Raw genomic sequence first — 15,514 nt, 5'->3', positions numbered from 1 at the left:
TATTTGAGGCTAGTAACAAGATTAGAAAATAAAAAGTAAATTATTTAACAGAGAGAGAGAAAAAGGAAGTATCTATCTATCTATCTGGTCAACCTACCTACTAGCAAGTAGCAAAGAATTTTACCATCTTTAGTCAATTTCCAAAAGATTGTCTAGGATGTGTTCAGTATTTTTCCAATTTTGTTGTATTAAAATGTTGCTTTCCAATCTATGATGCCTTGTTTTCCTGCTTCTTAGGGAAAGACTGCATACATCACAGGCTGTATAACCATTGCACATATTGCTTTTCTTCAAAGGCTAAAAATGCATATGTGTTGTATCTAGCCTAATGCTGAGAGTGTATTTCCCTTAAAATACATCAGCTTAGGAAGTGCTGGATACCTACAGTCTATGGTTTGCCAGATGTGATAGCATGATCATTTAAGGCATCTTGTGTTTTTTCTGGAGAATAAAATTGATGGTCTTAGTGACCTACAGAACTTGCAATGCACAATTCTGCAGCTTTCAGCAGTTTGCCACACTTTTTAGCTTGTGACACTTTACAATGATACACAGCATATCTAATACACTAACTGCACGTACGTGGCATGTGTAGCGTACATGCATATTACATGAAATATTCAGTGATGTGGTATAAATGTTTTTTTTACTCATTAGTGAATTAATTAGAAGGACATACCAAATGAAATACTATAAAACTATATCCCATTCCACATGGTCATTTGTTTTTCCACTTACTTTACAGAAAAATTCTTGAGAAAATTTTTAGAGGGGTCTTAAAAACAAATTGGTACTTTTTCCTGTGTGTAAAGTCCTAGGAATCTAAATATAGAGATGGAAGAAGAGAAAATTTTTAAGTAATAAAAAAATTTCTATACAAGTTTCTCTGTAAATTACGATGTCACAGTTTTAAGGTGTGATACCTTGTGACCAGTCAGGGCTAGGCACAAATGCTATATCTAATTGGAAATAGTTAATTCCAAGTTCTCCAAAAGTTATAATAGCTTTTATGCCTTTGGTATTTGTGTGAGAAATTGTTAACTCACTATAGATAATCCTAATATGAAACAGAACTTTACATTACCCTGGCTAAATGATACATTTCCCCTCATTTCTTTCCCCTTACAAAATGATGGCATTGAAGTTTAGTTCATATCAAATTAGAATTTACCTAGCATAAAGGGGCCAGAGTAGGGATAAGGGCACTCTAAAATCCCCATATCTTGCCAGGGGAAGATTCCTCTGGCACAAGAACTGAGGTAGACAGACATAAAGCTGCTTTCAACGGATTCTATCACAAGTCTTGGTATAGGGCAAGTGCTGGGGTGGGAGAGGCATGTTGGGGTCAGGGCCTCAGCACACAGTGCTGAAAAGATACTGGATAATGCAGTTGCCCATAGAGTTGGTCTTAACTTAGATAGGCCTCCAGGGCAGTCTAAAATACATTGGGGTGACTCTGGCCCCCAAAGCTGCCTAGAATTGAGAGGTCGGAGAGGTGAGTTAAAGCCATTTTAGCCAACCCTCCTGCACAGAATTTCACCCCCAGTTCCTCTTTTTTCCAAACAAAAAAGTCTAAATTCAAATAGTTTTACCTAATTTTGATTTCAAAGCTCTTTCCCAGATTGAGAACCCATAAACTAATAGATATTTCTTTTTTCTTCATCTTGGTTTGTAATAACCTCTTCTGCTCGAGCTGCAGTTTATCATAGAATAGCTGAGACATTACATATGACTTTATAGTATACACTGTGCATATATACCTTGATCCTGCAAGCATTTACCTACATGCTTACCTTTAAATTCATGAATGGTCCCCTTGACTTTGATGGGGGACACTTAGATGCTTAACATGAAATATGTGCATAAGTGTTTGAAGGATTGGGGTATACTGTACAGTACAGGGCAAGCTATAGTTTGGTCTCTGATGGGCAATGTAATCCCTTGTGCAGTATAGTGTATATATTGACATAAACTGGTAAGTGATTGATGCCTTTTTAATTGTGATAAATCTATTTTTTCAGGTTGAACCAGCCACAAAATTATTTCCAGCAGTTTTTATACAACCTACGAGCACAAATTTGTTTCATTTTGAACTTGGTAAATTAAAGGTATTGTTAATTGTTTTCTATCAATAAATGTTGCTATTTTAAACCTGGTAACTCTCACAGAAAAGCCTGGTAGTGAGATCCTTGTATTGTTAAAACTTAATTACTTTTACAAAACACATACATTTGCTATTATACAAGGGCAAATTATAATAATTAAAATAGTCCAGTGAGCCTAATTTCAGTATGGGACAAATTGGTAGAAACTATAGTAAAGAACAGAATTTTCAGACACACAGACAAACACGGTTGGTTGGAGAAGAGTCAACATGGCTTCTGTAAAGGGAACGCATGCCTCAACAATCTCTTAGAATTCTTTAAGGATGTGCATAAGGGTGATCCAGTGAATATAGTGTACTTGGATTTTAGAAAGCCTTTGATGAGGTCCCTCACCAAAGGTTCTTAAGAAACTAAATAGCCATGAGCTAATGAGGGAAGGTCCTCTCATGGATCAGTAGCTCATCAGTAGCTAAAAGACGGGAAACAAAGGGTTGGAATAATTGGTCAGTTTTCACAATGGAAAGAGGTGAACAGCAGGGTCCCCCAGGGATCTATACTGGGATCTGTGCTGTTCTGTATATTCATTAATGATCTGGAAAATGGGGTGAACAGCGAAGTGGCAAAGTTTGTAGATGATACAAAATTATTCAAGCTAGTTAAGTCCAAACCAGGAGTTAGAGTGATTTAAAAAACAAACAAACGGATGACTGGGCAACAAAATGGTAGATGAAATTCAACATTAATAAGTGCAAAGTAATGTATATTAGAAAAAAATAATCCCAACTATACAGATACAACAATGGATTCTAAATTAGGTGCAACCACCCAAGAAAGAGATCTCTGAGTCACTGCAGATTGTTCTCTGAAATCTTCTGTATAATGTGCAGCAGTGGTCTAAAAGGCTAACAGTAACTTAACAATTAGGAAAAGGATAGAAAAGAAGACAGAAAATATTGTAATGCCACTTTATAAATCCATTGTGCACCTACATCTTGAATCCTGTGTCAAGTTCTGCTTGCCTCATCTGAACAAAGGATATAGTGGAACTGGAAAAGGTTCAGAGAAGGGCAGCAAATATTATCAAAATTATGGAACACTCCTGTGCGAGGAGAAACTAAAAAGATTAGAGCTGTTCAGTTTAGAAAAGAAACAACTAAGGGGAAATACAATAGAGGTCTATAAAATCATGAATGGTATGGAAAAAGTAAATAGAGAAGTGCTAATTATCTTTTCCCACAATATTAAAAATCAGAGGTCACCTAAGGAAATTAATAGGTAGCAGGTTTAATACAAACAAGAGAAAATACTTTTTCACCCAACATATAGATAAACTGTGGATTGCTATGGGATGGTGCGATGGCCAAAAAAATAACTGGGTTTAAAAAAGAACAGGATAAGTTCATGGAAGATAGATCCATCAATGGCTTTTGGCCAAGATGATCAGGGATGCAATCCCAAGCATGGGCAACCCTAATCTTTTGACTACCAGAAGTCATGAGGGGAAGGTGTGTGGATCACTCCGTAATTGCTCTGTTCCTTATGCTCTTCCTTATGTTCTGGAACACGCTACTGTCATAGACAGGATATTGAGCAAGATGGACCATGTTCTGAAACAAAACTACATTTGTCAAAATAAATTAAGTACACTTGATATCTTTAAAGTTGAGTTTGTTTGCTTATTTGCAAATTTATAAATTTCTGTAATATTCAGTCGGAGTCTCCCAGTGACTAGTGAAAAATAATTACTGTTATACAGAAGCCACATATTTAAGAGTGTGTATTTGTGTATGTTAAACTATTACACATGATAATATTTGTGCCATAAGAGGTTGGTAAACAATTTAAAATATTTTCTTTTTAATTTTTCAATGTATTTATTGCAGAACACCATGCCTTTATCAGCAGCAGTCTTTAAAAGTGAAGAGAGAAATCCCATTTCTCAGTGCCCCCCACGCCTTGATGTGCAAACAATTACACCTGTTCTCTGGAGCAGAATGCCTAACAGCTTCCTGAAGGTAGAGACTGAGCGTATCAGCGAACGCCATGGTTGGGTAGTGCAGTGTCTGGAGCCACTGCAAATGATGGCACTTCATATTCCAGAGGAGAACAGGTACATTTGGAGAGAACCACAGTGGTTTTCTTGTGAAGGAAATATGTAGGGGTAGCTGACTGAGGTCCCTCTTTCAGAGGAGCGTCCTCTATGCCTAGGAGTAAAGTCAGGCTATAGTCTGAATTATGTTGACAGTCATTTAGAATTTCTGATCTCATTTACTATAACTAACATCCATTATATATATGATTCAAATAGATATTAAAAGCTGAATCATTCTGATGCCATTTGATCACTTTACTGTAGGTAAGATAGAATCCTTTACAGCCATTAAGAGAATATCTGATTTTGTTTCATTAAAAGATAAAGATAGACCTTTTAAAATACTTTGGATTAAATCTTCACCCTATTCAAAACACAAATATAAATTACATGCAAATGCTGTAATTCTGCTTCTTTGTATTGTTTAAAAAGTTTTTAATATTTTCCTATAATCTACTTCAGTTTTACACTAATTAAACTGCATATTCTTGATTGAAATAATATTTTAGAAAGCTAAACTCCCTCTAAATTGTACTGGATGTTCAATTTTATCTTCATAGTTACAATAATGTAGTTTTGGCTGTTTTATTTGATATTCTAATATGCATAACTTGATCCTTTTATAAAGATATCAGACAACAAAAGTGAAAAGATATGGAAGGAAGCCTGTGCAAAAATGTAGTTTTTTAACCATATTTCTGCTTTTGGTAGGTCAATTTTAGTGAAATTTGGTTCAAGAAAAAGAGCTAAATGTAGTGTACTTTATCAAAAAATACTATAGTATTCTTCAGGAAGGCTCCAAAACCACTGTATATTATGATGATGTTACTGAAGTGTTTTGGACCTTTAAAGTAAAATATTGTCTTTTGAAAATTAATATTGAATGGGTACTCAGGTGCTCTGGAAGCTTCTCCATATATTAGATAACTTACCTGCCATATTCCTTTTATTTCAGTATCTGTCCTCTCCTTACTAGGGACTTCTAATCATTACTATGACCAGTAAATTGTCACTTGCTGGTTAGGTGATATGGACATAGCGATTATTAGGTACTAAAGTGAATGTGTGGTCTAAAGCAGAACTGATCAAAACCTTATCCTTTAACTCATTATACCATTATTCCTATTTCCCCCCGCCCAATCTGTTTGTGGATGTATTTAATAAGATAAAGCTCATTTATGATGTTTACTGTCATGTTTCTTTGTATTCCACAACAGGTGTGTTGATATATTGGAGCTATGTGAACAAGAAGATTTGCTGCAATTCCACTACCACACTTTAAAACTCTATAGCTCAGTTTGTGCACTGGGTAATAATAGAGTTGCTTATGCACTTTGTAGCCATGTGGACCTATCTCAGTTATTTTACACAATAGATAATCAATATTTACCTGGACTCTTACGCGCTGGATTCTATGATCTACTTATCAGTATTCATTTGGAACGTGCCAAAGAAGCCAAGCTTATGATGAACAATGAATTTATCATTCCAATTACAGATGAAACTAGAAAAATTGAATTATATCCTGACGAATCAAAGAGACATGGGTTACCAGGAGCTGGGCTTAGCACTTGTTTGAAACCAGGTTTTAATTTTTCTACTCCTTGTTTCATTGCGGCCAGTGAAGAACATCAGAAGCCCAGTCCAGAGATACCACTTGAGATACTCAAAACCAAGGCCATAAGCATGCTGACAGAGGCAGTACACTATAGTGGTGTTCATATCAGAGATCCTGTTGGAGGGAAAGTTGAATTCCAGTTTGTTCCTGTTCTTAAACTTATAGGAACTTTACTTGTAATGGGGATTTTTGGTGATGATGATGTGAAGCAGATTTTACTCCTTATTGATCCCAACGTGTTTGGAGACCCCAAGGAAGAAACAGAAGAGAAAACAGAGAAGGAGGAAGTTACACAGATTGAAGAAAAAGCTGTGGAAGCTGGGGAAGAGGCATTAAAGGAAACTAAACCGTCAATGAAAGGCTTACTGCAGACAAGATTACCTGAATCTGTTAAACTCCAGGTGGCCATTTTAAAGTAAACGTATATCTAATGTAATATTGATGAAACAAGGATAGGGTATGTTGCCTAATGTTTGCAGCCAGTAACCTGGAATTCAGGACTCCCAGGTTCTAGCCCTGGCTCCATCATTGACTTACTATGTGACCTTGAGCAAATCACTTAATCTATTTGTATCTCTGCTCCTCTGAAGGCAAAATGGGTCTAATGTTCACATGCAAGGTACTTAACATGCACGTTATGGGAGAGAAGAAACATTTATAAAGCACTTTGACAGCGTTCAATGAAAGGCAGTGTATAAATGCAAAATATTGTTATAGATCATAATAATACAATATCTGTATATATTTATTATTTATTATTACTTGTTAAAAATCAGAGTTAGTGGAAAAAAGAAATACATTTATTATTCTCATTTTTATTGCCTGGCAAATAGAAGAGCCGTTCAGATTAGTGTATAGTGTCCATTGTTATTCTTTCATTTTAGAGTTTATGGTTTAGATTCTCAATTAAGATGTTTAAATCTCCTCTATTTTTTTCATGTTAGATGTGTGAGCTACTCAATTATTTCTGTGACTGTGAGCTGCGACACAGGGTGGAAGCTATTGTATCATTTGCAGACAATTATGTCTCAAAGCTGCAATATAATCAGAAATACAGGTACAATGAACTCATGCAAGCATTAAACATGTCTGCTGCTTTGACTGCCAAGAAGACAAAGGAGTTTCGCTCTCCCCCTCAAGAACAGGTAAAATAAAGGACAGGAGGATTTTTTAAAGTGTGATAAGTGTGGAAAGGAAGAGGTAGAACTGTCTTATTCCTAAACTAGAATTTTGATTGTAGGAGAGATTGGACATCATATTTAATAGCTTATTAGGTTGCCACAAGGTGTTACAAGACAAAATTTTCAAACCTAAGTTCCCGAATTTAGGATCCTATATCCATACTTAACGTCTGCCTAATTTTTTAAAGTGGTGAAGTTAAGAGAGACTACAGGCAGTCAACATTTTTGAAAATCAGGCAACTTTTATAGAAGTGACTAAATTTGTATCTAAGAACTTAACTTTCACACGTACATTTGAAAATATTGACCTTAGACCCCTGAATAGAGCTGCGTGAACCTACCAGTTTTTGCTTTGCAAGTACAATTGGTATGCATGAAAATGGACTTAGCTTGTAACCAACAGACTTTTCCATTTCTAAAAGTAGTTCTTCAGTTTTTGGGTGGGGTTGGAGAATTCAAGGAGAGAGAGAAAAATATTCTGATTTGTTGGAAACCTATGAAACACCAGCCAGAGTCAATTAATTTACCTGTAACTTGCTTCATAATTTTTGTTTGTACTGCATTAGAGATGTATGCAAAAATTAGCAGGCATCAGGTTTGTTATTGAGATACTTTTTGGATAGTTTGGTTTTTCTGTTTTACTTATGTGGGGCTTTGGAAATGTTTGTTTACTTTTTCAAGACAATTGGCTAATGTCTCCTCTAAAAGTTTTCTTTACTGTTGAGAATCTTTTTATATGAATCATAATGTGGGCTGTTGATTAATCGCAGTTAAATTATGTGATTAACTTTAAAAAATTAATCACAATTAAAAAATGAATTGTAATTAATCGCACTGTTCAACAGTAGAATACCAGCTGAAATTTATTAAATATTTTTGGATTTTTTTACATTTTAAAATATATTTATATCAATTACAACACAGAATACCAAGTGTATAGTGCTCACTTTATACTGCTTTTGATTACAAATACTTGCACTGTAAAAATGACAAACAAAAGTAGTATTTTTCAATCACCTCATACAAGTACTGTAGTGCAATCTCTTTATCGTGAAAGTGCAGCTTACAAATTTAGATTTTCTTTTTTACATAACTGCACTTCATAACAAAACAATATAAACTTTAGAGCCTAAAAGTCCACTCAGTCCTACTTGTGCAGCCAATTGCTAAGAGGAACAAGTTTGTTTACATTTATAGGAGCTAATGCTGCCCGCTTCTAATTTACAATGTCACCTGAAAGTGAGAACAGGTGTTCGCGTGGCACTTTTGTAGCCAGCAATGCAAGATTATAGCCAGATTATGCTAAATATGTCATATGCCTCTTCATCGCTTCACCACCATTCCAGAGGTTATAAACTTCCATGCTGAAGATGCTTGTTTTAAAAAAAAAAAAAAAAAAAAGTGTAATGAAATTTGTTACTGAATTCCCTGAGGAGAAGGTTCTAGTCTCCTACTCCATGGTTTTACTTGCATTCTGCCATGTATTTTGTGTTATTCAGAATCTTCGGATGATGACCATCATATGTTGTTTATTTAAGGACACTTTCACGCAGATTTGACAAAACACAAAGAAGGATTCCAATATTCAGATTTCTAAAGACAGCTACAGCACTCGAGCCCAAGTTTAAGAATCTGAAGTGCCTTCAAAATCTGAGAGGGACAAGGTGTGGAGCAAGCTTTCAGATGTCTTAAAAGAACTACACTCTGATGCAGAAACTACAGAACTCGAACCACCAAAAAAGAAAATCAACCTTCTGCTGGTGGCATCTGACTCAGATGATGAAAATGAACATGAGTCGGTTCGCACTGCTTTGGATCTTTATTGAGCAGAATCAGTCATCAGCATGGACATGTCTTCTGGAATGGTGATTGAAGCATGTGAATCTTTAGCTCATCTGATATGTAAATATCTTGCGATGCTGGCTACAACAATGCCATGCCAAATGCCTGTTCTCACTTTTAGGTGACGTTGTAAACAAGAAGTGGGCAGCATTATCTCCTGCAAATGTAAAAAAATTGTTTGTGTGAGCAATTGGCTGAACAAGAAGTAGGAGTGAGTGGACTGTAGACCTTAAAGTTTTACGTTGTTTTATTTTTGAATGCAGTTTTTTTTTTACATAATTCTACATTTGTAAATTCAACTTTCATGCTAGAGATTGCACTACAGTATTTGTATTAGGTGAATTGATAAATTCAATTTCTTTTGTTTTTACAGTGCAAATAATTGTAATAAAAATAAATATAAAATGAGCACTGTACACTTTGTATCTGTGTTGTAATTGAAATCAATATAATTGAAAATGTAGAAAAATCCAAAAACATTTAAATAAATGGTATTCTATTATTGTTTAACAGTGCAATTAAGCATGATTAATTTTATTAATCTCTTGACAACCCTAATCATAATTAAAATCATTAAGCCACTATTGCTTAAATATTGCCATAAGGACATATTTACTTTTGCCAAAAGCATGTTTTATGTTAGTTCTTTTGAGAAACAAGTGTAAATAAGTAACAGTAAAGTATGCCTATATTACTGTATTCTCTGTAGGCCCCTGTGAAGTCCTAAATATTTGGGTTTATTTTTGTCTTAAAAGATTAATATGTTGCTAAATTTTCAACTGAGAGAGGATTGTCCCTGTCCAGAGGAGATTCGGGAAGAGCTATATGAGTTTCACGATGATCTTCTAATTCACTGTGGTGAGAGCCTAATTATTTTTTTCACTGATTGAACATTATACGTTTTAGTTCTGATTCTTTTCCATGGCAAGCAAGATCTTGAAGAGATAAAGTACTTATTTTAGTTGTGTTATGTATTGTATGACTGTTCTTGGAGTTTCTAAGTCCCAAAAGTATCTAAAGTGTGTGTCATGGTTTATTTCCATTGTAATGTTTTAGTTGAATTGAACATTTTATTATGTATTATTTAAATTTTCAGCCTTTCCTAGCCCTGGTGTTAGAAAAAGAAGGAGGGAGATGATGGTGATTAATTAAATTTAAATAACAAAAAAAATCCCCAGGGAAGTAGTTCTGGATACCCTAAAAATTAATTAGACATACAGCTGTAAGTGGAGACTGACCTGCTAGACATAATTATATATTACACAGGGGACGGAGGACACATACCTTTTTTATTTGTTTTGCTTCATAAGTTAGGAAATGTCAGAATTAAAGTTGCCTGTGCAACTTTAATTTGCCCCCCTTGTGTGCATGTGTCATGATATATTCTTTAGTTACATGAGCACACACTATTGTTTCCACAGGACTCTTGCTTTAGTTCACAGAATGGGCCTGCTCTCAGGATGGATCAGGGTTGTGTAGTGAAGGTTCTGCTTCACTTGTTGGACACCTGCTTCATTTGTTGCATAAGTTGTGTTGTGAATACCGGGAAGTGGTTGGCCTAAGCCTGCCCATATCTAATATCCCTCCCACTTAACCCAGAGGGAGGTACCAGTGGACCTGGGCCACAATTGAATGGTGGAGACAACAAATTTAAAAACAAGGATGGGAGTGAAGTTCATAAGGCAAAAATCAAAGAATCTGAAGGGGACACTAAGCAGAGAACTCCAACAGCGCCACTGCTCCTCAAAGGCTGTGAGGAGGCAGTAGACACCAGCCAGAGGAACTCTGTTTGGAGGCATGATCAAACAAAAGATTGAATGTAGGCCTTATAGTTGCAGAACACCCCACTTCTAGCTTTCTCCACCTGGTGTGATGACCGTATTGGCCAGTGGTGGGAGGAGGTCTTGTGGGGCCACAGATGGGATGTGTAAAAATCAGAAGGTGCAGGGAGAAGTGCAGCCAGAACCTCAGTGAGAGGTTCTACAAGTGCTGAAAGAGGCAACAGGTGGTTGGTGGCACCAGGTCCTGCCACTTGGTGTCAGGGCAAGACACAAGGGCGAGGAAGTGAATTGTATGAAGCACAAGTGCATACAGATGTTTTCCTGGGCATGGTTCAGAGAAGGACTGGCTGAATGTTGTTCAGCTGATGTAGGATGTGTGTCAGGGAGGCCAGGGTGGCTCACAGGGCAGGGGACTGAAGTCAAGTTCTGGAGGGCCAGGAGTGAGAGGTGGCTGGGAAGCTGTTTCCCAAAGGACCTGCTCAAGGAAGAAAAGAGAAGGAGAAGGAGGCAAGGCTGCTATCACCTCCTGGACCACATGACAAGAATAACTCCATGCGCTGGCTGAGCGTCATGAGCATCCACCCAGTCCCTCCAGTCATAGTCCAAGAGGACTCCAATTCTGGTGGTGCAAGCCAGGAGCAACCTCTGGCACAGAAAGGGGGACTCCACCATCTGCACACTAAGGCTATGTCTGCACTGCAATTAAACACCCATGGCTGGCCAGCCGACTCAGGCTCACAAGGCTTGGGCTTAATTGCGGTGTGGATATTCAGGTTCAGGCTGGAGCCTGAGCTCTGGGACCCTCCCCACTTGTGGAGTCCCAGGGCTCAGGCTGGAGCCCAAGCTTGAACATCTACATGGCAATTAAGCAGCCCAGCAAACCTGAGTCCTGTAAGTGTAAGGCAGCTGGCAAGGTCCAGCTACAAGTTTTTAAATGTAGTGCACACATAGCCTACAGTGTGGATTGTGTAGCAGTGGTTCCGCTAGGAGATTGGAAGGTGTGTAATGAATGAGGCAGGGGATTGTAGGAAGAGAAAGGATGATCTCATGGTTAAATCAGTTGAATGATTTTCTGGAGGAGTGGACTCTATCTCTGTGTGATGCTAGGCAAGTCATTTATACCAAACTTTTCACAGGTGATAATCATTTGTGCTCCTGATTTTCTGATTAGGGACCCTGGGATGTTATTTACAAAAATGCTTAGCACTCACATATGCAACTGAAGTCAGTGGGAGCAGTGCTTTGAACATATTAAGTGGTATGAAATGCTAAGTACTCTCAGAATGCTAAGTAGGAAAAAATAGTATATGACAATGTAATTGAGGAAAGTATAATGCATACACAGAAATGAGTTGAATGAAGGTTACACAGGCAACTTTACTTCTGGCATTGCTTAACTTTTGAGTGCTTGACTTTGCAACCTTAACAGTTGTTCTTTTCACATAGCTGTTTGTGTGTAATTTCCTAGGTTTTTTAAAAATCAAACTGAAAAATCAGAAATTCCATCATGTGATATCTTATTGGCACCTACATGTTCCTCTGCAGAGTTGGAAACCTAAGAGTTGGAACTTCACAGAACTCTGCCATTAGTAGGGTAACTGATAGAAGTAGTAGGTTGTAATCTTCTTTGCAGATCAACATTAGAGGGAGATAGGGCACTGGCAGCGTGTTTCAGAGAGATCTGGAGAAACTCAGGAATCTTGGGTCATTCCAGGCTCTGAAGGGGAGTAGATCTAATGAACGCAGACCCTGCTGCCTCTTTCCCCCAGATTTGACTCCTTCTGCACTACATGTCATCCAATTTATCCTTGCCCCAGGCCTGTCTTTCCCCCACTCTCATCTTGTTCCAGTCCCACTCTTTGCCTATCCAGTTCCAGTCTCCAGTGCTCAGGCTTTTTATACTAACCACAGTCTCCTTGCCAGGCAAACCTAGTCTCCACCTCTAGGTTCTCTTACTCCCTCTTTTCCCCTCCCACATCCAATCCCAGTCTCTTTGCCCAGCTAATCCTAGTTACTTTCTCCCAGCTCCTCATCCAGTCTGTCTTCCCCTCCCCACACTGACTCCCAGTCTGAGAGTATGTCTGCACTGCAGGATTATTCCGATTTTACATAAACCAGTTGTGTAAAACAGATTGTATAAAGTCGAGTGCACGCGGCCACACTAAGCACATTAATTCGGCAGTGTGCGTCCATGTACCGAGGCTAGCATCAATTTCCGGAGCGTTGCACTGTGGGTAGCTATCCTGTAGCTATCCCATAGTTCCCACAGTCTCCGCCGCCGCTTGGAATTCTGGGTTGAGATCCCAGTGCCTGATGGGGCAGAAAACATTGTCGTGGATGGTTCTGGGTACAGCCTCACCCCTCCCTCTGTGAAAGCAGCAGACAACCGTTTCGCGCCTTTTTTCCTGGGTGAACTGTGCAAACGCCATAGCACAGCAAGCATGGACCCTGCTCAGATCAAGACTGCAATCATGGATGTTGTAAACACCTCGCGCATTCTCGTGCAGTCTATGCTGAACCAGGACCTGCAAAGCCAGGTGAGGAGGAGGTCGGCCAGGGGCGATGAGGACTATGGAACACAGAATTCCCTCTCAAGACTGCGGGCCCCCTGCGCTTGGGAACCCTCCTTCTGTTAATGGGCAGGTTCTACAGGTTGAACACCAGATTGGCCCGGAAAACAAGCACAAGACTTGTGGGACCGCCATAGTTTTGCGGTTGGCATTTCAAGTGGGTCTTGCGACCAACTTTGCGCATGCTTGTGGGTCGACCTCTTCATGGACTTTGTGGCCTTCTCAGCTTTCCCCTGGCGCTCGAAATCCATACTTACTAAGATCGAGAGCAGCTCTGTAGCTTAGAAGCGGATTTTAAGATGTGGCCACGTAGCCCTCTGGAGATTGCAATTGCCAGATAGCGTACCGTGGTACAGTTGGGTCAATCAATTTTGGAGTTGGGCAAATCCTTATTGTGGGGGCTGCTGTGATCGCAAGTAGCCAAGCAATCATTAAAGGCTTGCCGCTGGCTACAAAAAGGTTGTGATCTGGAAACGTGCAGTTCATACGTGATGGCTTGTGCGCAATGGGATTCCCTAAACTGGGGGGGGGCTGATTAGGATGTTGAAACCATATCCTCCCTATTCTTTGGACCGGTTGCACCACGGGGGCACAGTACGTGTAAACTGCAAGGGGTACTTTTCCAATGGTGCTGCAAGCACTGGTGGATCACAAGGATGTTTCACCAACATCCACGTGGGGTTGTGCCGGGAAAGAGTTCATGACGCTCGCGGCTTCAAGGGTAACAGCTTACGTCTGTTTTTAAAGCTGTGCAGCAATGGGAATTACTTCTTTACGAGACCAGAAATAACAGTTGGGAGTGAAATGCCTGTAGTTTATCCTGAGGTGACCCAGACCCTACCCCTTGCATTGCCATGGTCATGTAGAACATCATACACAGCAAGCCGTGACATAGTAGGAGCGTGTTCAACTACAGGTGAGCAATGTGCAGAATGTAGGTCAGATGATTGCATTTGGGCCGTTTAAAGGCGCCGTGTGCACATTACTTACAGTCGGCTCAGACCTCATGTCAACCAATGTCTCCTGTTGTTATTGCTCGCTAGCCTGCTTCGCTGTGTGCTCCACAATCTCTGTGAGAGTAAGGGATAGACCTTTATGGCCGGGTGGGAGGCTGAGACAAATCACCTAGCTGCTGACTACGCGCAGCCAGACACCGGAGCGATTAGAAGAGCACATCACGAAGCGGTGCGCATCAGAGAAGCTTTGAAAACCAGTTTCATCACGGGCCAGGGTACGGTGTGACTGTTGTGTTTGTTTCCCCTTGATGAACCCCCCCCCGATTGACTCATTCCCCGTAAGCAACCCACCCTCCCCCTTCGATTACAGCTTGCTTAAGGAAATAAAGTCACTCTTGTTTAAAAATCATGTATTCTTTATTAAAAAGTCATTATAAAAAGAGGGAGAGAACTGACAAGATATCCCGGGTGTGGTTCGAGAGGAGGATAGGAGGGAAGGAAAAGGCCACTAAAAGTATTTCAAAGTAATGACAGCCGTTTGGTTGGGCTGTCCACGGCGGTAGAGTGGGCGGGTGTGAAGCCTTCCCCCACGCGTTCTTACACATCTGGGTGAGGAAGATGTGGAACATGGTGAGTGGTGAGGGTGGTTACACGGGCTGCAGCAGCACTCTGTGACCCTGCTGCTGTTCCTGAAGCTTCACCAGACATCGGAGGATGTCAGTTTGATCACTCAGCAGCCCCAACATTGCATCCCACCACCGCATATCTTCCTGCCTACACCTCTGATCTTCCTGGCACCATCTCTCATCTCGAGCATCCCTCCTGTCCTCACGTTCACTGGCATCTTTCCTGTAATTTGATACCACGTCCTTCCACTCATTCAGATGAGTTCTTTCATTGCGGGTTACTTCCATGATTTCCGAGAACATTTCGTTTCGCATCTTTTTTTTCCTCCGCCTTATCTGAGATAGCCTTCAGGATGGAGCAGGGGGGCTTGAAAAATTTGCAGCTGCATGAGGGAGGTAAAAAAGGGAGAGAAATCTTTAAAAAGATACATTTTACAGAACAATGATTATACTCTTTCACAGTGAACAACGCTATTCACCTTACATAGCACATGTGATTTCACTACAAGGTCCCATTTTGCATCTTAATATTGAGTGCCTGCGGCTCTGGTGTTAGAGATCTCAGATGCAGGTCCGGGCAGCAGAATTCAGCTTGCATGCAGCCATGGTAAGCCATTGTCTTTTGGCTTCTGCAGCCTTCATATACACAGTGTCCTCCTTTCCCAAATACCAAGCAAATCCCGTTCAGTGCTGCTTCTTTCCTGTTAACATGCAGCAGCAGAAACCACTCCCCCATCCAATTC

At 39.6% G+C, this 15,514-nt stretch overlaps 1 protein-coding gene across 1 annotated transcript in view; it reads left to right on the top strand.

Moving 5' to 3' along the window:
* RYR3 (ryanodine receptor 3) overlaps positions 1-15,514 on the top strand; it is a 663,207-nt gene that overhangs the window by 331,881 nt on the left and 315,812 nt on the right. The window contains 5 exon segments of the mRNA XM_075065483.1: positions 2,022-2,108; positions 3,989-4,215; positions 5,415-6,216; positions 6,760-6,960; positions 9,594-9,696. Coding sequence (XP_074921584.1) covers positions 2,022-2,108; positions 3,989-4,215; positions 5,415-6,216; positions 6,760-6,960; positions 9,594-9,696 — 1,420 coding nt within the window.

This window comes from Chelonoidis abingdonii, chromosome 4 (genome assembly GCF_003597395.2).
Source record: "Chelonoidis abingdonii isolate Lonesome George chromosome 4, CheloAbing_2.0, whole genome shotgun sequence".
Taxonomy (NCBI): domain Eukaryota; kingdom Metazoa; phylum Chordata; order Testudines; family Testudinidae; genus Chelonoidis; species Chelonoidis abingdonii.
This window is presented reverse-complemented; position numbering and strand designations above follow the sequence as displayed.